Source organism: Macaca fascicularis, chromosome 10, assembly GCF_037993035.2.
Source record: "Macaca fascicularis isolate 582-1 chromosome 10, T2T-MFA8v1.1".
Classification (NCBI taxonomy): domain Eukaryota; kingdom Metazoa; phylum Chordata; class Mammalia; order Primates; family Cercopithecidae; genus Macaca; species Macaca fascicularis.
In genome coordinates, this window is record NC_088384.1 from 22,869,063 (window position 1) to 22,896,693 (window position 27,631).

At 44.4% G+C, this 27,631-nt stretch overlaps 2 protein-coding genes across 4 annotated transcripts; one reads left to right on the plus strand and one right to left on the minus strand.

The window, feature by feature from the left end:
• On the plus strand, positions 1-7,159 carry XBP1 (X-box binding protein 1). Its single transcript, XM_015457337.4, is given in 6 exon segments — positions 1-266; positions 1,416-1,512; positions 3,588-3,716; positions 5,529-5,564; positions 5,567-5,674; positions 5,990-7,159. Coding segments are annotated over 6 exon segments (1,152 nt in total). The 5' UTR covers positions 1-42; the 3' UTR covers positions 6,548-7,159.
• CCDC117 (coiled-coil domain containing 117) lies at positions 4,909-27,631 on the minus strand. Of its 3 annotated transcripts, none has more exons than XM_065522315.2 (5): positions 27,289-27,631; positions 26,579-26,629; positions 19,787-20,011; positions 17,786-17,923; positions 4,909-5,198 (listed from the first exon to the last, which is right to left on the minus strand). In XM_065522315.2, exons 1-5 carry the CDS (start codon positions 27,474-27,476, stop codon positions 5,036-5,038), a joined length of 765 nt encoding a protein of 254 aa, XP_065378387.1. In that variant the 5' UTR covers positions 27,477-27,631; the 3' UTR covers positions 4,909-5,035. The 3 variants fall into 3 exon arrangements, with proteins under 3 accessions (XP_065378387.1, XP_005567757.3, XP_015312824.3); XM_005567700.4 differs by lacking the exon at positions 4,909-5,198 and adding an exon at positions 12,425-15,642; XM_015457338.4 differs by lacking the exons at positions 4,909-5,198; positions 27,289-27,631 and adding exons at positions 12,425-15,642; positions 27,113-27,221.

The following is a 27,631-nucleotide window of genomic DNA, read 5'->3' on the forward strand; positions in this document are numbered from 1 at the left end:
TGGGCGGCGGCGGCGGCGGCGCGCGGTGCGTAGTCTCGAGCTATGGTGGTGGTGGCAGCCGCACCGAGTCCGGCCGACGGGGCCCCTAAAGTACTGCTTCTGTCGGGGCAGCCCGCCTCCGCCGGAGCCCCGGCCGGCCAGGCCCTGCCGCTCATGGTGCCAGCCCAGAGAGGGGCCAGCCCGGAGGCAGCGAGCGGGGGGCCGCCCCAGGCGCGCAAGCGGCAGCGCCTCACGCATCTGAGCCCCGAGGAGAAGGCGCTGAGGAGGTGGGCGAGGGGCCGGGGTCTGGGGCCAGATCTGAAGCCGGGACTGGGGCAGGGGCTGGAGCTGGGGCTGGGGCTGGGAGCGGGGACCCAACACTGGCGGTCCCCCAGGGCTCCGGCGCCTTTGGCCTGGCGGGTCGGTGCCAGCGTGGCGCGGGGCGGGGCAGGAAGCCCGGACTGACTGGATCCGCCTCGCCGGGAACCCAGGGCGGCCCAGGGCTCTTTTCTGTGCTTTTTAACTCTCTCGTTAGAGATGACCAGAGGTGGGGATGCGGGCACCTGTCTTCCAGGCCCTCTTGCTGTGTGGCCGCAGACCGGTGGTTCAGCCTCTCTGAACTCGGACTGTGACATGAAGTCGAATAATCTGTTTTGGTTTACTTCTGTTTCTGGAGAGGCGCGGAGCTGAAATAACAGAGCTGTTGAAAGGGCTGGGAGCTCTGCGAGGCTCACTGGTCTAGCTCAGTATCTGCGTTATTAAAATGGAACCTACTTCATGAGGTCTTTGGGGAGATTGAGACTTGCATATAATGTGCCTAGCACGTAGTCCTCCGTAAGTGTTCACTCTTTTGTGATCATTGTGCCTTCTGTGATTTATGAAGTGTCTCCTCTGAGTTCAATTAATTCTTAAAAAGTGTCTCCTCCAACAGACACGGGCCCATCAGCAGGTCACTGCCTAGGATCTCAACACTAGAGATCAGGGAGTGGCATCAGCCTCTCCCTTTTCTAAATTGGGCTTGGGGACGGAGGGTTGATGTCATAGCAAGATTGCAGCCTTCACTGGATTAATGAGGCCAGGCTGGATCCTGTTTAAGAGAATTGGAGACAGGAAGCAGCGGGGGAATAGATGGGGAAAAAGGAAAGTTCCTTATGATGCAAGATGAATAGTGTGTGTGTGTCCAGCCCCAGTGCTGTGACGGGGATGAGTCTGAGGTGGGCGGATGATGCAATATGGAAGAGAATAAAGCAGGTCTTCTAGCTAGATTGACAGACTATTTTTTATTTTGTTTTATTGAGGGGAGGAACCTGAAGTGTATTTTATCATTAGTCTGTCTCATACTGTAAATAAAAATGAAAGCACCAGCTGGTCAAGTTTTCAAATAAAGACATAAATAAGGTTTGAAATGACTCAGTGTGGTATGTTCCTTTTCTCAGGAAACTGAAAAACAGAGTAGCAGCTCAGACTGCCAGAGATCGAAAGAAAGCTCGAATGAGTGAGCTGGAACAGCAAGTGGTAGATTTAGAAGAAGAGGTAAAACTACTTAAGGTCAAACTCTTTTACCCATTGTATATCCTTCCTTGGTAAATGTTCTGATATTTGCTTCCCATCCCAAGTTGTTTCAGCCCCTATTAGAATACAATTGAATATGTGATTAAAAGTTAAACTAGGCTGGGCGTGGTGGCTCACGCCTGTAATCCCAGCACGTTGGGAGCCCGAGATGGACAGATCACTTGAGGCCAGCAGTTTGAGACCAGCCTGGTCAACATTGTAAAACCGCATCTCTACCCAAAAATATACCAAAAACAACAACAACAACAAAAACCCCAAGCGTGCATGCCTGTAGTCCCAGCTACTTGGGAGGTTGAGGTGGAAGGATTGTTTGAACTTGGGAGAGGGAGGTTGCAGTGAGCTGAGATCGCACCATTGCACTCCAGCCTGGGCAACAGAGTGAGACTGGCTCAAGAAAAAAAAAAAGGTGGCTGGGCACAGGGGCTCACACCTGTAATCCCAGCACTTTGGGAGGCCAAGGTGGGCAGATCACTTGAGATCAGGAGTTCGAGACCAACCTGGCCAGCATGGTGAAACCCCATCTCTACTAAAACTATAAAAATTAGCCGGGTGTCCTGGCAGGCACCTGTAATCCCAGTTGTTCAGGAGGCTGAGGCATGAGAATCAATTGAACCCAGGAGGCGGAGGTTGCAGTGAGCTGAGATCATGAGATCGTACCACTGCACCCCAGCCTGGGTGACAGAGGGGGAAGCCCTGTCTCCAAAAAAAAAAAAAAAAAAAGGTTAATCTAAGTTAGGACAGGTAGGTAGTTGGTGAAGTGGTGAAGCTTGTTGAGGGCAGAAGTGATTGACTTTGTGGCATTTGGTGCTAGATGTGTCTCAAAGTAGATGGATTCAACAATGTTTAGTGAGTTTGTAGTAAGAAATTAGCAAGGGCTAATAGGAAATAATTGCTTAAACTTTACATTCTTCCTGGCTTGGCCAGAAATTCACTAAAGGTTCCTTTCCCCCTCTAGGGTCCACCTGTTATTTAATCTTAAATTGTTGCCAATTACACATCTTGAACACATAGAGATTATTTATATATATTTTTAACCCCTTGGTCAATTTGCATATATTGTTCTTTTTAAAGTTTTAATCATTAGTTGGTTCTTCTAAGACTCATGAGTCAGGAGCAGGTTTTTTTTTGTTTTTTTTTTTTTTTTTGGATTTATAGTCATCACTACCACTTTTATTATTACCTGCCAGTTCAAGATAGTTTTTTTTTAAATATTATTATTATTATTGAGATAGAGTCTTACTCTGTTGCCCAGGCTGGAGTGCAGTGGTACAATCTTGACTCGCTGCAACCTCTGCCTCCCAGGTTCAAGCAATTCTCCCTGCTACAGCCTCCAGATTAGCTGGGATTACAGCACCCACCACCACACCTGGCTAGCTAATTTTTGTATTTTTTAGTAGAGACGGAGTTTGCCATGTTGGCCAGGCTGGTCTTGAACTCTTGACCTCAGGTGATCCACCCGCCTCGGCCTCCCAAAGTGTTAGGATTACAAGCATGGGCCACTGTGCCTGGCCAAGATAATTTAAAATTAAAAAATTATGGGCCAGGCACGGTGGCTCACGCTTGTAATCCCAGCACTTTGGGAGGCGGAGGCGGGCGGATCACGAGGTCAGGAGATGGAGACAATCCTGGCTAACATGGTGAAACCCCATCTCTACTAAAAATACAAAAAATTAGGCAGAGCTTGCAGTGAGCTGAGATTGTGCCACTGCACTCCAGCCTGGGCAACAGAGGGAGACTCCGTCTCAAAAAAATAAAATAAAATAAAAATTATATCTACATTAAAGCCACAAGTCACACTTTGCTGAAGTCAGTATTGGTAGTTGGAAGCAGTGTGTTATTCTTGACCCCGTGAAGTGGCACTTATTAAGTAGCTTGCTTTTCCATAATTATGGCCTAGCTTTCTAAAACCTACTGTGAACACCACAAGCATAGAATTTTCCAAAAGCTCAAGAAGGAAAGGAGACCAATTATACTGAATCAGGTAGATTCTTAACTGAAATAATTGTTTTAATAGCCTCTTATGAACTTTCTTCCAGAACCAAAAACTTTTGCTAGAAAATCAGCTTTTACGAGAGAAAACTCACGGCCTTGTAGTTGAGAACCAGGAGTTAAGACAGCGCCTGGGGATGGATGCCCTGGTTGCTAAAGAGGAGGTGGAAGCCAAGGTAAATCATCTCCTTTATTTGGTGCCTCATGTGAGAACTGGTTCCAAGTAACATGACCCAGTGATTATGTTTACAGTCTGGACTTCTGATCAAGAGCGTTCTTGAAATTTTCCTTCAGTTTTTTTTTTTTTTTTTGAGACGGAGTCTCGCTCTGTCGCCCAGCCCAGGCTGGAGTGCAGTGGCGCGATCTCAGCTCACTGCAAGCTCCGCCTCCCAGGTTCACGCCATTCTCCTGCCTCAGCCTCCCGAGTAGCTGGGACTACAGGCGCCCACAACCGCGCCCGGCTAATTTTTTGTATTTTTAGTAGAGACGGGGTTTCACCGTGGTCTCGATCTCCTGACCTTGTGATCCGCCCGCCTCGGCCTCCCAAAGTGCTGGGATTACAGGCGTGAGCCACCGCGCCCGGCCTCCTTCAGTTTTAAGACATTTTCATGCAGGCAGAGTGTTCTTCCCCTAAAAGCACTTGACACTTACTCATTTTTTAAGTGTGTAGTGAACAGTACTAAGATCTAATAATGAAAACAAGTTACATGGCTCTCTAAGAACAAGTACTAACAAATGCAGTAGCCAACAAGATTACCATGCAATCATTAAGGAGAACCAACGTAAGAGAGCTACTCAAACCAGACTTTGAATGCTACTAAAATTAAAATAGTCCTTTGATGAATATTAATGAATAGGGGAAAGGATTCTTTGTGATAGTGATACCTCTGTGGTAAGAGAAGGGTGGTATATGAGTTTTAGTATATAGATAAGGCAAATTCATTGACAACAATCAAATGGTCTAAAATTGACAATAGCGCAGTTTTACTCTGTGAACGTAATGTTCAGGATGAATTTAAAGAATTACTTGGCCAGGTGCGGTGGCTCACGCCTGTAATTCCTGCACTTTGGGAGGCCGAGGTGGTGAATCACCAGAGGTCAGGAGTTCGAAACCAGCCTGATCAACATGGAGAAACCCCATCTCTACTAAAAATACAAAATTAGCCAGGCGTAGTGGCACCTGCCTGTAATCCCAGGTGCTCGGGAAGCTGAGGCAGGAGAATTGCTAGAACCCAGGAGGCGGAGATTGCAGTGAGCCAAGAGCACGCCATTGCACTCCAGCCTGGGCAACAAGAACAAAACTCCGTCTCAAAAAAAAAGAAAAGAATTACTTATAAAAAAGATTCTAGGTTTAAATTGCTATAGAACTTTATTATCTAGGCCGGGCGCGGTGGCTCAAGCCTGTAATCCCAGCACTTTGGGAGGCCGAGACGGGCGGATCACGAGGTCAGGAGATCGAGACCATCCTGGCTGACACGGTGAAACCCCGTCTCTACTAAAAAATACAAAAAACTAGCCGGGCGAGGTGGCGGGCGCCTGTAGTCCCAGCTACTTGGGAGGCTGAGGCAGGAGAATGGCGTGAACCCGGGAGGCGGAGCTTGCAGTGAGCTGAGATCCGGCCACTGCACTCCAGCCTGGGTGGCAGAGCAAGACTCCGTCTAAAAAAAAAAAAAAAAAAAAAAGAACTTTATTATCTAAGAACATTATTATTATTGAGAAGAGCAAGATAAGATGTTATTTGTCAGTTCTGCTTGAATCTTTGCCTGGAGAAGGAAAAATGTTTCATTGTGAGGGAAATGTATAAGGAAATCTTACCTCCCTTTTCTCATCTCTTGAGGACTTAAAAATGGAAATAACAATGGTTAGGGAAAGATTTCAGCTCTAAAGAACGGTTTTCTAGTTTTCTTGAAAGCTGAGAATCACAGCGGTCTAGCAAGCATTTCCTTGGGAACTTGAAGCTGTTTATTCACTTTGGTCTTTCCTCCCAGGGGAATGGAGTGAGGCCAGTGGCCGGGTCTGCTGAGTCCGCAGCACTCAGACTACGTGCACCTCTGCAGCAGGTGCAGGCCCAGTTGTCACCCCTCCAGAACATCTCCCCATGGATTCTGGCGGTATTGACTCTTCAGATTCAGAGGTGGGGATCATTCTGACTTATTAAAGAGCTATATAACCAGTTAATTACATCTGTTTGATGCTTGACATCCCTAACTAGACAGATGAGGGTTGAAGTTAGTTTTTGGTGGGGTTAGAGGTGAACATCAACTACCTTCCTAGTTCCAGGTAATATAGGACATGGAGTGAAGTGTAGATAAATGGGTCTGGTGGGTCCTGAGGTCATTTTAATCACATAATGACTAATTTACATTATGGAATCCAGTACAAAGTGTTCCAGTTCGATTTTCCATAGTATTCTGACAGTTGTACGTCATTTAATTTTTGCCTCTTGCAGTCTGATATCCTGTTGGGCATTCTGGACAACTTGGACCCAGTCATGTTCTTCAAATGCCCTTCCCCAGAGTCTGCCAGCCTGGAGGAGCTCCCAGAGGTCTACCCAGAAGGACCCAGTTCCTTACCAGCCTCCCTTTCTCTGTCAGTGGGGACGTCATCAGCCAAGCTGGAAGCCATTAATGAACTAATTCGTTTTGACCACATATATACCAAGCCCCTGGTCTTAGAGATACCCTCTGAGACAGAGAGCCAAGCTAATGTGGTAGTGAAAATCGAGGAAGCACCTCTCAGCCCCTCAGAGAATGATCACCCTGAATTCATTGTCTCAGTGAAGGAAGAACCTGTAGAAGATGACCTCATTCCAGAGCTGGGTATCTCAAATCTGCTTTCATCCAGCCACTGCCCGAAACCATCTTCCTGCCTACTGGATGCTTACAGTGACTGTGGATATGGGGGCTCCCTTTCCCCCTTCAGTGACATGTCCTCTCCGCTTGGTGTAAACCATTCTTGGGAGGACACTTTTGCCAATGAACTTTTTCCCCAGCTGATTAGTGTCTAAGGAATGATCCAGTACTGTTGCCCTTTTCCTTGACTATTACACTGCCTGGAGGATAGCAGGGAAGCCTGCCTGTGCTTCATTCAAAAAGCCAAAATAGAGAGTACACAGTCCTAGAGAATTCCTTTCAAGTATTTGTTCAGATCTCATAGATGAGCCCCAGGTACTGTCTTTTGACATCCAGCAGTCCAAAGTATTGAGACATATTACTGTAATTAAGAAATATTACTATAATTGAGAACTACAGCTTTTAAGATTGTACTTTTATCTTAAAAGGGTGGTAGTTTGCCCTAAAATACTTATTATGTAAGGGTCATTAGACAAATGTCTTGAAGTAGAATTTATGAATGGTTCTTTATCATTTCTCTTCCCCCTTTTTGGCATCCTGGCTTGCCTCCAATTTTAGGTCCCTTAGTTTGCTTCTGTAAGCAAAGAGAACACCTGCTGAGGGGGCTCTTTCCCTCACGTATACTTCAAGTAAGATCAAGAATCTTTTGTGAAACTAGAAATTTACTATGTAAATGCTTGATGGAATTTTTTCCTGCTAGTGTAGCTTCTGAAAGGTGCTTTCTCCATTTATTTAAAACTACCCATGCAATTAAAAGGTACAATGCAGCATCCTTGTTCTTTGATTTCTTCTAGGGCCGTAAGTCTTATTTTCTCTCTAGTTGTTTCTGTGTGCTGTGGTAGGACTTTATCCAACTGAAGTGAGCCTGCCACTTTTAAAAGTGACTGAAGGCTTTTCCACCTTAATTACTGCCTGCTTTAATTCTGGATTGCCGTAAGTGATATAAGCTATAATTTGAGCAGTTACTATCTTTCTGAGACAGATTCTTGAGCCTAACTGACCAATATCACAGCCAGTAAGTGGGAGAGCTAGAACCCTAACCACTATTTGCTATACGATCTTATAAATGTTAAACAAGGACACACCATCACATATCAAGATTCTCTTGCCCTTATCATGGGAATTAAGAGCATTTTCTAGACTCAAACTCCCTAGTTTCAACTCTGCCACTGGTAAGCTGGGTAACCCAGGGGTTATATATAATCACTTATTTCCTCATCTGTAAAGTTGTATAATGGTATCTCTAAAGGTGGTTAAGATTCAAAGAGATGATGCATTATAAGAATTTAGTATATGCCAGGCACCATCCTAAGCACTGGAAAGTTAGTTATTACCTCCTAATCCACTTTGGAAGGGTATTAATTTCTTCCAGAATTATATTTACTCAAGAATTTGTTTCATCAAATAATAAATCTCTTCAAGAAAAAATCCTAGTGACATTAATACAATTCCCAAAGACTTGATAACCACCTCATCCTTCATAGCATCTTTTCCTTGGAAATCTTACAAGGTTTTACAGGACTTTCCTTATTTATAAAATTTCACCTATGCCAGTAGATGAAACCATTCTATGCCAATTTAGCATTTAAATGCTCTGTTCCCTACTTATGAAGACTAACTCTGGGGAGGTCAAAGTGAATGAGTAGAAAAAAGGCAGGATTCAGAGAATCCCAAGCAGCAAGGCAAAGCGGACTATAGAATGCCTGTTATCCCAACACTTTGGGAGGCAAAGGTGGGCGGATCACATGAGGTCAGGATGATGAACATAGTGAAGCCCTGTCTCTACTAAAAATACAAAATTAGCTGGGTGTGTTGGTGTGTGCCTGTAATCCCAGTTACTCGGGAGGCTGAGGCAGGAGAATCACTTAAACCCGGGAGGCCATTGTGGGAGCCAAGATTGTGCCATTGCACTCCAGCCTGGGCAACAAGAGCGAAACTCCATTAAAACAAAACAAAACAAAAAAAGAATGCCTTTGGTGTAGTGACTGGAGGCAAGTCAGCTGCCTTCAAGATTCGGTCGCTGAAGCCAGGGCCCAATCCTGGTGCTCAGCAATGCAAGCTTGCTTAGGCTCTTAAGTTTCTTCAGAAACGCCAGGCATGGTGGCTCACACCTATAATCCCAGCACTTTGGGAGGCCAAGGCCAGCGGATTGCTTGAGCTTAGTTCAAGACCAGCCTGGACAACATGGCAAAACCCTCTCCACTAAAAGTAAAAAAAATAGCCAGGCATGGTGGTGTGCACTGGTGGTCCCAGCTACTCAGGAAGCTGAGGTGGGAGGATTGCTTGAGGCCAGGGGGCGGAGGTTACAGTCAGCCAAGATCGCAGCGCTGCACTCCAGACTGGGTGAAAAAGCGAGACTCTGCCTTAAAAAAAAGGTTTCTGTATTATAAATATAAGAACAGCCTCCAGCTGACCCCATGATTGGAAACTTTATCTCACCTGATTTTCTATAACTGCAAACCTTAGCGCCAAGAACCTATTTAGGGATTGTATAGGCAGATGTAATTACAGAGGTACTTTAGCCTTTATCATTATAGCACAAGCATCTGGAGGTTGAGGCTCGAGTTATTTATATTCAATGATATCATGAAAGAGGCAGCTGTACTAACAGGACAGGACATATATAACCAGTGTAAATTATCAGGGTTTTCATTTCCTGCACAGATGGGTGGAAATTACTAAACAGCCTTGAGAAAACACCTGGTATTCATGGACATTTTCATACTGAAACACCAAATTGAATGGTTAGAATAAAAAATCACGATTAATTCCCACAAAACCAAAGCAAGAGTTCCATTAAATGCAGAGGGTTGTCTCATAACTGCGATTGAAGAGGCAAGTGGTAAGATGCCTGCATGCCATTTCCCTAGGCCTTGTCACACCAATCTATTTCTCTTTTTTGTTGTTGTTGTTTTGTTTTGTTTTGTTTTTTTTGAGACTGAGTCTCGCTCTGTCACCCAGGCTGGAGTGCAGTGGCACAATCTTGGCTCACTGCAACCTCCACCTCCTGGGTTCAAGCAGTTCTCCTGCCTCAATCTCCTGAGTTGCTGGGCTTATAGGCACATGCCACCACACCCAGCTAATTTTTGTATTTTTAGTAGAAACGGGGTTTCACCATGTTGGCCCGGCTGGACTCAAACGCCTGACCTCAAGTGATCCACCAATCTCAGCCTTGCAAAATGCTGGGATTACAGGTGTGAGCCACCACGCCCGTCCCCCTCCTTGCTTTTCTACTAGATATGCTATTGGAGCAGAGAGAAAGTAGGGACAGAACCATAGGCAGAAGGTAATACTGCTTACTCCAGGCACACTTTAAAATAATCAGTTACGTTCTAGTCTCCTAAGAATTCAGTTCTCTTATGACATAAAGTTCATTAAGAAACAGAAAGACTGGACCAGGCACGCTGGCTCACGTCTATAATCCCAGCACTTTGACAGGCTGAGGTGGGAGGATGGCTTGAGCCCAGTTCGAGACCAGCCTGGGCAACATAGCAAGACCCCATCTCTAAAAAATAAATACATAAGTAACAACAACAAAAACAAAAACAAAGGAAGACTGGCTTGTTTACCCACCGAACAGTTTCTGAAAGAAAACATCAGTCTTTTTTTGAGGCAGGGTCTCACTGTCACCCAGGCTGAGCTGCAATGGCACAATCATGGCTCACTGCAGCCTCGAACTCCTGGATTCAAGCCATTCTCCCACCTCATCCTCCTAAGTAGCTGGGACCAGCCACGACACCTAATTTTAAATTTCTTATAGAGACAGAGTCCTACTGTGTTGCCCAGGCTGGTCTCAAATGTGTGGGCTCAAGCAATTTTCTGACCTCAGCCTCCCAAAGTGCTGGGATTTTAAGCATGAGCCACTGCACCTAACCAAACATCACTGTCTTGCTGGGGCTATAATCCAAACACTATTCTAACCACAACTACTTCATCTCTAAGATGCTACTAGTAGTCTGAGGAACTAGGGAATTAACATAGCTAGAGGATTTGTACCAAACTGATGCATACTAAACCATGTTTCCTTAAGGAGTTTAATGTTAGACTGCTTGAACTGTATTATTGGTTATTTCAACCAAATCTAAATGACATCTTAGATCTGCAAAGACTCTAAAACCAACTGGTCAAGTGAAAGAACACTGACCTGAGGAACTGGACGACACGATCTACTTAGGTTTTAGTTTCCCAACCTGTAATTAGATCATTTTTAGCTGTGATTTCCAAATTTTGATTTAAAACATCACGTGGCCGGGCACAGTGGCTCACGCCTGTAATCTAGCACTTTGGGAGGCTGAGGTGGGTGGATCACAAGGTCAGGAGTTCGAGACCAGCATGGCCAATATGGTGAACCTGTCTCCACTAAAAATACAAAAATTAGCCGGGCATGGTGGCGCATGCCTGTAGGCGCAGCTACTCAGGAAGCTGAGGCAGGAGAATCACCTGAATCTAGGAGCCGGAGGTTGCAGTGAGCCGAGATCACGCCACTGCACTCCAGTCTGGGCAACAGAGGGAGACTCCATCTCAAAAAAAAAAAGCCTCCATGCTTTTTGTAATTGTATCCCAAACTTAACTCCCCCTACCCACCAAATCAGGAATGTATTTATCAAAGAATGTAAATATGCAGGCAATACTGCCACCCAGTGTCCTGTCAAGTCTTTTTTTTTTTTTTTTTTTTTTTTGAGACGGAGTCTCGCTGTGTCTCCCAGGCTGGAGTGCAGTGGCGTGATCTCGGCTCACTGCAAGCTCCGCCTCCCGGGTTCACGCCATTCTCCTGCCTCAGCCTCCCAAGTAGCTAAGACTACAGGCGCCCGCCACCTCGCCCAGCTAGTTTTTTGTATTTTTAGTAGAGACGGGGTTTCACCATGTTAGCCAGGATAGTCTCGATCTCCTGACCTCGTGATCCATCCACCTCGGCCTCCCAAAGTGCTGGGATTACAGGCTTGAGCCACCGCGCCCGGCCGTCAAGTCTTAAAGAAATGAACTGGCTGGGCACGGTGGCTCACACCTGTAATCCCAGCACTTTGGGAGGCTGAGGCAGGCGGATCACCTGAGGTTGGGAGTTCGAGACCAGCCTGACAAACATGGAGAAACCCCCGTCTCTACTAATAGTACAAAAAAAAATTAGGTGGGCATGGTGGCATGTGCCTAAAGTTTCAGCAACTCAGGAGGCTGAGGCAGGAGAATCGCTTGAACCCAGGTGGCGGAGGTTGCAGCAAGCCGATATTGCACCACTGCACTCCAGCCTGGCGACAGAGCGAGACTTCATCTCAAAAAACAAAAAAAACCACCACCACAAAAATTAGCCAGGTGTGGTGGCACATGCCTATAATCCCAGCTACTCAGGAGGCTGAGGCATGATAATCACTTGAACCCAGGAGGCAGAGGTTGTGGTGAGCTGAGATCATACCATTGCACTCCAGCTGGGGCAACAAGAGCAAAACTCCGTCTGAAAAAAAAAAAAAAAACCACCACGTAAGTGAACATCACTGGGTTTTCCATTCCCCATTTTCAAAGATCCTCAACCCCCTCTATGAACTCTGTATGCCACTCTTCCAACTCTACATTTGTGTGTGTGTGTGTGTGTGTGTGTATATATATATATATATATATATACACACATTTTTTTTTTTAAGAGACAAGGTCTTGCTAACGTTGCCCAGGTCCGTCTCTCCTGGGCTTACGTGATCCTCCTGCCTCAGCCTCACAAAGTGCTGGTACAGGTATGCACCATCGTACCTAGTCCATTTGAACATTTTTGAATACACAGTTACCACTGCCATCTAAATACTAACAATAGCAGTGAATTGCTCTGAGTGGAAAGCAGTCTACGGGTTTTAGAACAGCAACACACAGCCTGCCTATTTTGGGAATAGCTAATTCAAATATGAAACTTAAGCTTTATCCCAACATAATCATCCCTTCAGCATAAATTTAAGTCCTTCACTAATATGAATGCTGCTTCAACTACAATTGAGAGGAAAGGAGATATCGGATTTCATTATTTAAGTGGAGTAATACAAATATCTCAAAAGTCCAAAACACTTAAGAAGTTTTATTGAAAACGATAAAATACAGAAACACCAGATTCTCATTTTAAAGTAAAATTAACAGCATCTTCCAGAACATTCCTAGAACTGAACCATTCTTGTCACTTTTGAAAAACAAAGCCAAGTTCCAAATCCAAAATAATACATGAACATGCTGGTAAACATTCTTCTTATGGTTCCTGCCCCTACCTTAGTTATTTTCCTAAATTTTACATGTGTACCTTTTCAAGAAAGAGTGGCAGTTTTTTAAGTGATTAATATTTATGAGAACTGGACTTTCTTCATATTACAAAAAAACAAAAACAAAAACAAAAAACAAAAACCACACGCACCCTACTCAAACTCAGATAAAATACACATTTGTTCATTAAAGCTCACCTGCTTTAGATAATTTTTTCTCTTCACACATTAGCACAGTAAGCCAATGTTTGATCCATGCTGCAAAAGCTATACAAAACGAAAAGCCCTGATAACTCCCTAGGGAAATCTTAAGGCAAAGCAAAAGCAAAACCCTTATGCTACAAAAGTAAAACAAAAAGCAGAGGCATTGGGACTGTGGAGACGGCTCAGATGAATAAGCACCACAAGGATGAAGAAAACAATTTTTGTAGAAACATATGCAAGAAGATAAAGTCCAAAAAAGAACATAAAACATCAATTATCCTGCAGAAATAATTATCACGTCAGGTAACTTGACTAGTGAAATAAGCTCTGTTTGGATTTTAATTAACAGAATCTTAATTCTCTCCTACATTTACCAGTAGTATCAGAGCCTTGGGTTGGGGGCTCGTTTCTTCCTTTTTTCATCGTAAGACCTTTAGTCGGAGACCTGCCCAACAATTCCTGTAGAAGACAATCTTGGTGTGTTTTAGATCCTTCTTTGGAAAGCTGTCATCTTCCTTTCCACCTAAACACTAACTCTACCTCTGCGCAGTCACTTCATGTTTTTGTGTTGTACTGGAACACATTTTTTAGCATGGAGATTTGTTTAAGGCTACAAACTTTACAAGTTGGTCCCATCAAACAATGACTACAAGGCAGAAGTTTATCAAATGGCATGAATCAAACACTTGCACATTTCGAAAGAATACAGTTTACATTCATCTCGAAATCTGAGATTAAGAAACTATTAGCTGGTTTCCAACTGCTTTCAATACTGGTTTGAAGTTTGAATAATTTTACTGTATAGATATTAAATATTTTGTTTAAATATTAAACATTAAATATTTTCCTGACTATCCAGACAGAAAGAGAAAGCAGGAACAGGCAAAGAAGTAACAGTCCAATTAACAGACTTGTGACTTCTATGCCATCTGTAACAAGGGGAGGGATTTCAGTAAGGGTTCCAAAAACGCCTAGAAGGTGGTTTCTAAAAATTCACCTTTATGTGGCATAAGCCATTTTTTTTCTATAAAAGGTATCTGATTCCTACAAAGGGGGAAGAAACCCAGAAAACAAAACTGGGGTGGTGTCCTGTTGTGATGGAAGGGCATTATACCATTACACTCATTTAATAACTTATAGTGGATACTCTGTAGCAATAAAGAAACTGTCATTTTATTTTGCCCTATCAGCCCCTGCCACACAGAAGAGCTCTTCCTGAGAAACTACAAATTTCAAACCTGGCTATCCTCAAAGGACACCTGAAGCCTGGTTTAGGTACTCAAGAAGATGAAGGCTTCCTGCTAGCAGGAAGCAATTCTCCACTACCTTTTAGGCTTACTGCACAAGTCTCAGCACCAGTCAAATTGGCTGTTTTAGTAAACCTCAATGTCACCTGCTCATATATTTTCAGCTAATCATTCACTGTTTTCTAAATTAACATTTAAAAGTAACTTGCTGGCTGTGCACCGTGGCTCACGCCTGTAATCCCAGCATTTTGGGAGGCTGGGGTGGGCAGATCACCTGAGGTCAGGAGTTCGAGACCAGCCTGGCCAACATGGCGAAACCCGGTCTCTATTAAAAATACAAAAATTAGCTGGGCGTGGAGGCGGGCACCTGTAATCCCAGCTACTCAGGAGGGTGAGGCAGGAGAATTGCTTGAACCCGGGAGGTGGAGGTTGCGGTGGGGGAAAAAAAAAAAACTTGCTAATACAAGTATAACTTTTTAAAAAATTACTAAAGTTATCAATGCTGGGCTTAGTTGACCAAGCACTTCCTTAGGATGAACTAAAGGATGCTTCTCCCATAGGCAAATTGCAGATGGGTTACATCAGTCTTTTAACTATCATTGAAAGTCAATTAATTTGTAAACATTACTGAATAACTGGGCTTATCAATTACGCAAGGGAAACCAAGGAGTAACAGTGGCACAAGGCAAAAAAGCCTTGAAGGAAAAACTTTCTCTATTATTTTCATAGTCAAAGAGGAGAGCCACAATACTACTGGCTATCAACGAGCTATATTGAATTGATAACTAAATTACAAGTTGCTAAGAAATTAGATTTCTTAGCAACAGGCTTAAGCTACTGCTCTTTTCCCTCCTCCCCAATTAGATATAGGCACCACTGTAAACAGCTCATATCTACACACTAAACTGTGACTTAACTGTCAGGATACAGCTGTAGTAGGAGCATCCTTCTTAATCATCTTTTTTGAATTCAAGGAGAATATTCTCCAAGTGTCTGAATAGTTTAGACAATGTGATATATGATTTAAGTCACCCTTACACATACAGCTTCTATACTTGTCTTTGAAGAGGCTGTAATCTTCGAAGAAACTGTAAACCAACATTCCTTTAATAAGCCCCACAGAAAACTGCTTTTCCCTTGAGACAAACTTCCTTGGCAAAAAGTTGAAGTCAATAAATGGCTACCCAAAATGAGAGTCCCACCCCCAAATCACAGGTGGAGATATTATTACACCCGTTTCATAAAACTTTCAAGTCCCTATACTATGCAAAGAGTCTCATAACTGAACACAGGATTCTTCTAACATTTGACAACTTTAGTGTAGAAATTGGTTTCTAGAGTTCCATCTCTTCTTCTGTGCTAGTAGCTGTCTCCAAACTATTATAAAGAGACATCCCTGGTTGCCGAGGTTCCAAGAACAGTTCAGTTCTCTGAGGGAAGGCAGTGCCAGCAGCTGCATGCTTAGCTTGGCTCTCTCCTGTATAGTTCTTAGTATTAGAGGATGGCTTTGGCTTATCAGAAAGGAGTTCAGGGAGGGGTTTCCAGAGAACAAGCTCCATGGAAGGACGGCTCCTAAGACATAAAATACAGACTTTTATCAAAAAATTTTAGGACATGAAAACAAAAGCTATAGGTTGAAAAGCCAACATTACCTAATACCTTAAGGACTGATGGTAGCAAAACAGGATATTTAGAACACACAAACTGATCTTTACTTTCTTTTTTTTTTTTTTTTTTTTAAAGAGATGGGGGTCTTGCTGTGTTGTCCAGGGTGGAGTACAGTGGCACAGTCATAGCTCACTGCAGCCTTTAACTCCTGGACTCAAGTAATCTACCCACTTTAGCCTTCCCAGTAATTAGGACTACAGGCACATTACCACCATGCCTGGCTCCAACTGATCTTTAGAAACGCCCCTCAAATACATAACACTGCACACTTCAACATGTATATCTAACCAAATCAAGTGGATGTAATGATGCTGTGATGGGAAGTATCTAAAAATCCAATGTGAAAACACAGAGCCCTTGATTGCTAGAAATTTTTTAAAACTGTGGTTAATATTAGATATAGGCAGCTAGCTTATACTAAATCATTATAAATGAAAAGGAAACACTGGACAAACATGCTGAAAGTATCTCAGGTGCCTTTTAGTACAGGTACAAAGTATAATGCTTTATGGGTCAGGCATGGTGGCTTGTGCCTATAATCCTATCACTTTGGGAGGCCGAGCCAGGCAGACGGTTTGAGCCCAGGAGTTTGCAACCAGCCCGGGCAATGTGGTGAACCCTGTCTCTACAAAAAATACAAAAATTAGCTGGGTGCCTGTAGTCCCAGCTACTCGGGAGGCTGAGGTGGGAGGATCACCTGAGCCCGGGAGGTCAAGTCTGTGGTGAACTGTGATCATGCCACACTACACTCCAGCCTGGGTGAGAGTGAGACCCTGTCTCAAAACACAAAACAAAGCAAAACAAAACAAGCTTCACGGTTAAGGCAAAATGACTATGTTATACACACACTGTGGCAGCGATGGTGTCTGGGCCCAAAGAGGAAGCAAAAATAAAACAAAACAATGAAATACCCCCAAAGGCTAGCTTCTGGAAAACTACCAAAAGCAGAAAGTGCTATGTTTTAGGCTGGAGGGTAACGTGACCAGCTTACTTATGGCTATTTACCCACCCTTAGGGCTGGGTAGTTAATTATAAGCTCAAGATAGGACCCTAATGCAAAACCTCTGTGATAAGACCAAATAGCAGCTGAACTTCTAGCACAAATCATCTCCCCTGTATCCAAAGGTAATAATGCCTCATCTATCTGGCCTCACTGAGACTGGTGTCCTAAGAGGTTTTTTCAGATACCTGAAACTTGCCCTCATTGGGTACCAACTCCATCTAAAGTCTTTCCTAGGCAATACCTAAATGGCACTTTATAACCAACTTCCCTACTATTTTACATAGTTAATAATGACAATTTGAGATCATGGAGGCTTCAGGGACTACAGGATTACAGGGCTGGGCTAATCATTACTCACAGGCCCCAGGCCACTTTACTTTTTAGGTTATTGTGTTTGCTTTCCAGGTTCCTCTCTTGTCCTCACAGTGTAGTCACAGCTCCCTGTTAGAAGTTTTGTTTGTTCTGCTCTCATTTGCTGTTTCTGCTTCTACTCTGATGATCTAGGAAACCAGATAACTGAGCTCATAAACTGTGTTTAGATTAAAAGCAAAACAGCTCTGCTAAAGGCCTGGAAGGACTATGCTAATGAGCCAAGAATATGAGCTTTGTTTTGCAGTCTTTGCAGTAACTACTTTCACTGATGGGCCACTTTTTTTTTGTTTCCTAGGCCTCAATGTTGTTCCTGGGTAATTTAGAAAGCCGGGTAAACAGGAGCCTTTGAAATGTGGTTCCTATATCCTATCACAAGAACTTGAGAGAGTGGGCTCTCTTGCCAGTCATCCCATTTCCAAATAGCAGACTACAGTCCATTTTAGGTCTTCAAAGGAACGAAAGAGTAAGTAGGCAAGGCAGCCACTTCCCCATACTTCAAACTTCTGCTTATAAAGCACTTTGCTCAACCCAATGAACTAGGAAAAAGCCAATCTCCGATTGCCTGGTGATCAGGAGATAAAAAGAGCTGACGAGGACAGGATGGGCAGAATCTAGACACTGGGTTTTCCCTGCAAGATCATAAATAAATAGAAATCAGGTACCAAAACTTACATAGACTCAATCATTTTCTTTGTAAAAACTTCATCAAATTCCCTCTTCAAACCTGTTTTCATGGTATCAGAAAGGACAAGACTGGGGAGATGGTTAACATTTCTGTCAGCTTCAACTTCTTCATCTTCATCAATTATCCTAAATCAATTAAGGCATCAGCAGAAGAAAAAATATTTAGACAAGCTATTATATATTCTAGTATTTAGACAAAATTTTAAAAATACAAAAGGATAAAAGCAGTAAGTAATACAGCAATAGACTAAGCAAAAAATGAGGCTATACCTGAGTATAAAAGGTATACTCAGGCTGGGCGTGGCAGCTCACACCTGTAATCCCAGCACTTTGGGAGGCTGAGGCGGGCAGATAACCTGAGGTTAGGATTTGGAGAAGAGCCTGGCCAACATGGTGAAATCCCATCTCTACTAAAAATACAAAAATTTGTCGGGTGTGGTGACACATCCCTGTAATTCAGCTACTCAGGAGGCTGAGGCAGGAGAATCACTTGAACCCAGGAGGTGGAGGTTGCAGTGAACCAAGATTGTGCCATTCTACACCAGCCTGAGCAACAGAGCAAGACTCCGTCTCGAAACAAAAAAACCTATACTCAGGGGGTTGTTCAACATTTAACAAAAAAGTTTTACATATAATCAAATCTGAATGTTTTTCAGAGAATTATCACATAAACCAAAATTAATATTCAGAGACAGTAAGTGAAAACACTTAGCAGTTCTATGAGAATTCACTTTAAAAGCACATACTTCATGGCTGGGCACGGTGCCTCATGCCTGTAATCCCAGCACTTGAGAAGCCGAGATGGGCAGATAACCTGAGGCCAGGAGTTCGAGACCAGCCTGGCCAATATGGTGAAACTCTGTCTTTACTAAAAATACAAAATTAGCCAAGTGTGATGGCAGGCACCTGTAATCCCAGCTACTCAGGAGATTGAGGCAGGAGAATTGCTTGAACCTGGGAGGCGGAGATCGCAATGAGCCAAGATCACACCACTGCACTCCAGCCTAAGCGACACAGCGAGACTCTGTCTCCAAAAATAAAAATAAAAATACAAAAATAATTAGCCAGGTGTGGTGGCAGACACCTGTAATCCCAGTTACTCAGGAGGCTGAGGCAAGTGAATTGCTTGAACCTGGGAGGCAGAGGTTGCAGTGAGCTGAGATGGTGTCATTGCACTCCAGCCTGGGCGACAGAGCGAGATTGTTTCAAAAAAAAAAAAAAGGCTACAGTATACTGGCCCAGCACAGTAGCTCACGCCTGTAATCCCAGCACTTTGGGAGGCTGAGGCAGGCGGCTTGCTTGAGCCCAAGAATGCATGACCAGCTTGGGCAACATGGTGAAATCCCATCTCTATAAAAGACACAAAGATTAGCCAGGGGTGGCGGTGCATGCTTGCAGTCCCAGCTACTCGGGAGGCTGAGGGGGGCAGATGTGTTGAGCCTGAAAGGTCAAGACTGCAGTGAGCCACTGCACTCCAACCTGGGTGACAAAGCAAGACCCTGTCTCAATTAAAAAAAAAAAGGGGTGGGGGGCGGGTTGGCTCATGCCTGTAATCCCAGCACTTTGGGAGGCTGAGACGGGTGGATCACCTGAGGTTATGAGTTCGAGACCAGCCTGACCAACATGGAGAAACCCTGTCTCTACTAAAAATACAAAATTAGCTGGGCTTGGTGGCGCATGGCTGTAATCCCAGCTACTCGGGAGGCTGGGGCAGGAGAATCGCTTGAACCCAGGAGGCGGAGGTTGCACTGAGCCAAGATGGTGCCATTGCACTCCAGCCTAGGCAACAAGAGCAAAACTCCATCTAAAAAACAAAACAAAACAAAAAAACAAAACAAAAAAAAACATACGCTTTGAATTCTCTGACTTACAGTCTTTCTGAGAGGTTAAGGATCAAGGTATCACCAAATGATAAACAGAATTAGCTTATATGAGAAGAGATATTACAAGGAAACAGCAAAAAACCAGCTATATACACTGCCCAGTTACCTGTCCTCAATCTCTTGAAGCTTCCTTCGGGCAACTTCACACTGTGGTTCTCCAGTTGTCTGATCCATTTCTTCACAAATAACATCTAATATCCCAGGTACGGAAAGGCCACTAATGCAGGGATTTACTCCATGCCCCTCTACATCCTGATGTGCACAAAGAATCCAGTCATTAGGACCAGCACAGAGCTCTGCTTCAGTTATCCTTTTCTTTCTTACTGGACAACTGAAAAACAGAAAAAAAATTCAATGAAAATCCCAACTAATATAAATGAAACGTTTATCATTCCTATCTCCAATCAAATTTTTATATTTAAAAAACTAACTTTTTTGACAAGTGTGTGATTACAAGATGGAAAATACTGCATTTTTTTCCTGCTATTCTCACAGCCACACTGAACTGCTTTCTTCTACTGCTCTTTGCCAAATAAAGATGCACCTGCAAGATTTTGCCTGTTCAGACAGTTAAGTGTTCAATGTGGGACCTTAAAGTCATTCCTGCTTATTTGGCTCTGGAAAGGGCAAGTGGGAAGTAAAGAAACCAAAAGTTGGCTGGGCGTGGTGGCTCACACCTGTAATACCAGCACTTGGAGTGGCTGAGGTAGGAGGATCACCTGAGCCTACAGTTCAAGACCAGCTTGGGCAATATAGTGAGACACTAATTCAGACCATGAATGAATGAATGAATGAATGAATGAAACAAAGAAACCAAAAGTCAGCAATTCAGCATATTTTGTCATACTGCTACTGCTCCATCAAACATATAGGGAGATGGTCTGGCAGCCATTCTATATTCCCTTAGGGCAAAAATGTACATCTCATGAGGTTTGTTCAAAGTATTAATATTACAGGTGTGGGGGACAGCATTAATTTCTTGGTCCCCTTCAAAATGTCAGAGGCTCTATCAGTGTCCAACCAATAGTGGGGTCCAATTTTCTCCCACTTTGCAACATAATGTCTTCACATCCTAAACAAATTCTTACTTCATAGAAACTTAAGAATTCATCAAATCCTTTTTTTTTTTATTTGGAAACTAGGACCTAGAAAAACCAACCTGGCTTCTCCAAAGTGTCACAGTAAAGTAATGAGTTGCATCTTGAGGAAAAAGCAGAATAAGGCAAGTGTGGTGGTGTGTGCCTACAGTCCCAGCTACTTGGGAAGCTGCGGAAGGAGATCACTTGAGCCCAGTGTCTGAGACCAGCCTGAGCAACACAGTGAGAGAGTCCACATCCCCAGAAAGCAAAATAAATCTAAAGGGAACAGGTAATTTCCCCACACAATCTAACAATTCCACTATAAAATGCAAATGAGTTTAACAGCTGGGTTCTGCACTCTGACCTCCAACAACATGATTTAGGCTAAGTTATTTCATGCCTGTAGGTTCACTTTCTAAATAGAGATCGATGATAATTAAGTCCCAAAGATAATATGATAGCACACTTCTGGGCATTAGACATCCAAATGTCTCATCCCACCTCCTCCCAAGGCCTCAACTTCTCCACTTGTAAATTAAAGATGGTTAACTTTTTAAATCAATAGTTTCTATACTCTAAACTTTTTATTTATTTATTTTGGCATCTATAATAACATCTTAAGAGAGAACCCCAAAAGATAAAAGCAAAAAGTTTCCTGTGTTATCCACAGTAATCCCAAGGCAATAAGGAACAGAAATATTTTCTGGTCAGTGGGTCTCACTGCAACCTCCACCTCCTGGGTTCAAGCAATTCTCCTGCCTCGGCCTCCGAGTAGCTGGGACTACATGCACGTACCACCACGCCCAAATGATTTTTGTATTTTTAGTAGAGAAGAGGTTTCATCATGTTGGCCCAGCTGGTCTCAAACTACTGATCTGAGGTGATCTGCCTGCCTCGGCCTCCCAAAGTGCTAGGATTACAGGCATAAGTCACTGCGCCGGACCCAGTGATTTTTAAACTAAGGGAACTTTCAAATCTAATGTTTTATGAATCTACGTATCAACAAGTTTAGAAAATCCAAAGTGTCCAATGGCAGAAAAAAATCATACACAAAATTAAAAGACAAAGGATAAATTTGAAGAAAACAAGTGCAACACACATAAACCCCTAACTTCCTTAATAAAGATTTCCTGGCAGGAAGTGGTGGCTCACACCTATAATCCCAACACTTTGGGAGGCCTAGGTGAGCGAATCACAAGGTCAGGAGATAGAGACCATCCTGGCTAACAGGGTGAAACCTGTCTTTACTAAAAATGCAAAAAATTAGCCAGGCATGGTGGCATGCACCTGTAATCCCAGCTACTCCGGAGGCTGAGACAGAAGAATCGCTTGAACCCAGGAGGTGGAGGTTGCTACAGTGAACCCAGATCATGCTACTGTATTCCAACCTGGGCAACAGAGTGAGGATCCGTCTCAAAAAGAAAAAAAAAATTCCTATAAATGAGTAAGAAAAAGATCAATAAGCCAATAGAAAATATGCATAAACAGCCAGGCGCAGTGGCTTGCGCCTGTAATCCCAGAACTTTGGGAGGCCCAGGCGGGTGAATCATGAGGTCAAGAGATCAAGACCACCCTGGCCAACATGGTGAAATCCCGTCTCTACTAAAAATACAAAAATAAGGTGGGCCTGGTGGTACACGACTGTAGTTCCAGCAACTTGGGAGGATAAGGCAGGAGAATCACTTGAGCCTGGGCGGGAGAAGTTGCAGTAAGCCAAGATCACAGCTCTGCACTCCAGCCTGGCGGCAGAGTGAGAGTCCATCTCAAAAAAAAAAAAAAAGAAAAAAAAGAAAAGAAAAGATGTTCAATATCACTTATAATTAACAAATATAAATTAAAACAACAATCTAAACTTCTTTAACCTTTTTAACTATAAAATCCTACACACGTAAAATTACATCAAACATACAGCTTAACAAATAATTACAAAACAAACAATAATGACAATGTAATTTGAGACACAGAATAGGCCAGGCGCAGTGGCTCATGCTTGTAATTCCAGCACTTTGGGAGGCAGAGGCGAGCAGATCACAAGGTCAGGAGATGGAGACCATCTTGGCTAACATGGTGAAACCCCGTCTCTACCAAAAATACAAAAAATTATCACACACCTGTAGTCCCAGCTACACGGGAGGCTGAGGCAGGAGAATCACTTGAACCTGGGAGGCAGAGGTTGTGCCGAGGGAGCCGAGATTGTGCCACTGCACTCCAGCCTGGGCAACAGAGCGAGACACCATCTCAAAAAAAAAAAAAAAAGGCTACAGTATACTGGTCTGGCACAGTAGCTCATGCCTGTAATCCCAGCACTTTGGGAGGCCGAGGCAGGCAGATCACTTGAGGTCAGGAGTTTGAGACCAGCTTGGCCAACATGGCACAACCCTTTCTCTATTAAAAATACAAAAAATTGGCCGGGCGCAGTGGCTCATGCCTGTAATCCCAGCACTCTGGGAGGCCAAGGCAAGAGGATCATCTGAGGTCGGGAGTTCCAGACCAGCCTGATCAACATGGAGAAACCTCGTCTCTACGGAAAATACAAAATTAGCCAGGCAAGGCGGCACATGCCTGTAATCCCAACTATTTAGGAGGTACAGCCGGAGAACCACTTGAAGCTGGGAGGCAGAGGTTGTGCTGAGTGGAGATTGTGCCATTGCACTCCAGCCTGGACAACAAGAGTGAAACTCTGTCTCAAAAAAAAAAAAAAATTAGCTGGGCGTGGTGGTATGCTCCTGTAATCCCAGCTACTTGTGAGGCTGAGGCAGGAGAATCGCTTGAACCTGGGAGATAGAGGTGGCAGTGAGCTGAGCCTGTGCCACTGCACTCTAGCCTGAGCAACAAAGTAACTGGGGAAAAAAACAAAAGAAAAGATATAGAATACAGCCAGCATCCCAAAATGGTTATCTAGTCTTGCTCTGTTGCCTAAAATGGAGTGCAGTGGCACAATCTTGGCTCACTGTAACCTCTGCCTTCTCCTCCTGCCTCAGCCTCTGGGGTGTCTGGGATTACAGGCACGCACCACCACACCAGCTATTTTTTTGTATTTTAGTAGAGACAGGGTTTCGCCATGTTAGCCAGGCTGGTCTCAAACTCTCGGGCTCAAGAAATCCACCTACCCTGGCCTCCCCAAGTGCTGGGATTACAGACATGAGGCACTACGCTGGATGCCAAATCAGGACTTTAATGTGGATGCCTAATGATCCTAATGGTCCCAATTTACACTCCTACCCATGTTTAAGAGTTCCTGGTGCTTCACATGCATCCCAATATCTGGAGGTAGAGTGGCATCTCATTGTGGCTTTAATACACATTTCCCTAAAGATAATGACATTGAACACTTTTTTATTTGGTTGTTCTTGGATATTATCTTTGAGAAATCTTTTTACTTCTCATTCTTTTTTTGAGACAGTCTCACTTTGTTACCCAGGCTGGAGTGCAGTGGCACAATGTCGGCTCACTGCAACCTCTGCTGCCCAAGTTCAAGCGATTCTCCTGCCTCAGCCTCCCGAGTAACTGGGATTACAGGCACCTGCCACCACACCTGACTAATTTTTGTATTTTTAGTACAGACCGGGTTTCATCATATTGGTCACGCTAGTCTTGAACTCCTGACCTCGTGATCCACCTGCCTCGGCTTCCCAAAGTGATGGGATTACAGGAGTGAGCCACCGCGCCTGGCCTTACTTCTTTTTCTATTAGACTGCCTGTTTATGAGATGTAATTTTTCATGTATTAGTTAGGCAGCAATCCCAAAGTTTAAAAATACACTTGTGTTGAGAAGATGTTAATGGGCATATAAATTGGCAAAAACTCACATTCGAACTTTAAAATGCACACACTTTAAGACCCAGCAATTCCGCATCAAGGAAGCCATTCATATACTTCCAAACATATACAAAGAACTTCAAAAGAATGGTCAGGGTAGATTTGTAATAGCAAAAGATTAGAAAATAACTTAGAAATCCATCAATAGGAAATTGGTTAATTATCTATACGAAGTCCCACAATAGAATTCCACACAACTGGCCAGGCGTGGTGGCTCACGCCTGTAATCCCAGCACTTTGGGAGGCCGAGACGGGCGGATCACAAGGTCAGGAGATCGAGACCATCCTGGCTAACACAGTGAAACCCCGTCTCTACTAAAAATACAAAAAATTAGCTGGGCATGGTAGCGGGCGCCTGTAGTCCCAGCTACTCGGGAGGCTGAGGCAGGAGAATGGCGTGAACCCAGGAGGTGGAGCTTGCAGTGAGCCGAGATCACGCCACTGCGCTCCAGCCTGGGTGACACAGCAAAGACTCCGTCTCAAAAAAAAAAAAAAAAAATTCCACACAACTATTTTTTTTTTGTTTTTTGAGACGGAGTCTCACTCTATTGCCCAGGCTGGAGTGCAACGGCGTGATCTTGGCTTACTGCAACCTCTGCCTTCCGGGTTCAAGCGATTCTCCTGCCTCAAACACCTGAGTAGCTGGGATTACATGCACACACCACTACCCACAGCTAAGTTTTGTATTTTAGTACAGACAGGGTTTCATCATGTCGGCCAGGCTGGTCTCAAACTCCTAACCACCTGATTTGCCCTTCTCAGCCTCCCAAAGTGCTGGGATTACACTGTGAGCCACCACGCCTGGCTTCCACTCAACTATTTAAAGAGAAATTATGTAAACCTCTATGTGTTGATATGGAACAAGCTACAGAAGAGTAAAATGAAAAGATCAATGTGTTGTACAGTGTGAACCGTATCTTCCTACGAATGTAAAAAAACAGCCACTGCACTCCAGCCTGAGTGACAGAATCAGACCCTGTCTCAAACAAAAAAAAAAAAAAGAAAGAAAAAGACTTGAAAACTTGGTAAATTTTTAGATTATCGTCTAAAGGAGACACAGAAAAAGGGTAACGGTTATCTCTGGTGGGGAAAACTAGGGGTGTGGAGTAAAAGACTTGAATACAGTCTGGTGTGACAGTTCACACCTGTAATCCCAGAGCTGGGAGGATTGCTTGAGGCCAAAAGTTCATGACCAGACTGGTCAACATAGTGAGACACCATCTCTACAAAAATTTTTTTAAAAAATTAGCTCAGCGTGGTGACAAGTCTGTAGTCTCAGCTATTCAGGAGGCTAAAGCTGAAGGATCATTTTGAGCCCAAGGAGTTTGATGCTGCAGTGAGCTGGGATAACACAACTGCACTCCAGCTTGGGTGACAGAGACCCTGACTTTAAAAAAAAAAAAAAAAAAAAAAAAAAGACTTTTCAGGCTGGGGTGGCTCAGGCCTTAATCCCAGCACTTTGGGAGGCCGAGGCGGGCGGATCACGAAGTCAGAAAATCGAGACCCTCCTGGCTAACACGGTGAAACCCCGTCTCTACTAAAAAAACAACTACTAAAAAAACAAACAAATACAAAAAAATAGCCAGGCGTGGTGGCGGGCGCCTGTAGTCCCAGCTACTAGGGAGGTTGAGGCAGGAGAATGGGATGAACCTGGGAGACGGAGTTTACATTGAGCCGACATCAGCCTGGGAGACTCCGTCTCAAAAAAAAAAAAAAAAAAAAACTTTTCAATATGTACTTTTTAAATTATTTTACTTTGTGCATGTAACATTAACATGGCTCAAAATCCAAACATTACAATTTGTTACAGAGCGAAAAGTTTCCCTCTGACCTGCCACTGTTACTTTCTCTAAAAGACAACCAGTGTCACTAATTCCTGTGTCTCTTTCCAGAAACACTCATCTAATGTTTCACCTTTTCACTTAAACAAGTAATTTAGACTACAACATGGGTTCAATTAACGGTGACCATAGAGTGAATAAACAACCACTGAAACTTACTCATCATCCTCCTCCTCTCGCTTGTGTTTCTTTTTACAGTGAACAGAAACACTGTTGGAACAAACAAAAATCAGTCAATTCAGAAATGTACTTGAGCTTGTGCTTTCAGGATCCTCTTTCTTGCTCCAATAATCTTCCTCATCCCCACACACCAAACGTCCCTTTCTGAGCCTAGTGGGATGGGTACAAATCACAGGTCAGTCGGGTAACGGTGGGTTGCCCCGAAATAACTGGGCACTGAAATCTCAACTTGTCGTTTTGTCAAGGTGGAAGACCAAACCAGGGAAAACGTCCTCGGGGAAGGCTCTGTTCTAAACACTTTATTTGCATAATCTCACTAAGAGGACCCGTTTCTGTCCCATGCTTGGCATACTTTGCAGATGAGACACTGAAAGTTGTCACTAACAGCGGCCGCGCCGAGGGGGCACCCAGACCGAGTCGCCCAGGTTCCAACTGGAAGTCTCACTTCTCGGGGACACAGTCGGGCCGAGGTTCGGACCGGACTCCTGGGCTGTGCGACCCCAGGCGACTTACAGTTAACGTCTCTGGGGATCAGTTTCTTCATCTGTAAACTGGGCTGCGAAGCTCCCGCGGAGGGCCGTGGGGAGGGAAAGTCAAGATGCCCCGGCGCGGAGCCCGCGCCCCTGCCCGTGCCCGCCGCGAGGGGCGCCCAGCCTGCCCGCCCGCCCTGAGCCCGACGGGCTCCTCACCGTCCGCGCGCCGCACTCCCGGCGGGGCTGCTAGGGACTGCGCGGGGTCCCGACCGCGGGGCCAAGTCGGCGCCGTCAGCCCCTGGCGGGAAGGCCCGACCAGGGAAGGCCGGCTGCGGCGGCGGCTGCAGGAAGTCCGAGCTGCCGCTCAGAGGGAGGCCGCCGAAGGGCCGGCCGAGCGTAGCCATAGCCGGCGAGACTAGGAAGCTGCGACGGCGGCCTCGGCCGCCCGCGTCCCCAGGCCCGGCAGCTGCAGCCACAGCGACTGCCGAAAGGCGCCAGCCTCCGATCCCGCTCTCGACCCCACGTCACGCCTTCTAGAACCCTCCACCTCGGGCCGCTC

Excerpts from the sequence above, each read along its gene's own strand:
- CCDC117 (XM_005567700.4), bottom strand. The coding sequence starts at position 27,476 with ATGGCTACGCTCGGCCGGCCCTTCGGCGGCCTCCCTCTGAGCGGCAGC. Across the intron at positions 20,012-26,578 it reads CGAGAGGAGGAGGATGATGA|TTGTCCAGTAAGAAAGAAAA; the intron begins GTAAGTTTCAGT and ends TCTGTTTTTCAG. Across the intron at positions 15,643-17,785 it reads AAGAAAATGATTGAGTCTAT|GAGCCGTCCTTCCATGGAGC; the intron begins GTAAGTTTTGGT and ends TTTATGTCTTAG.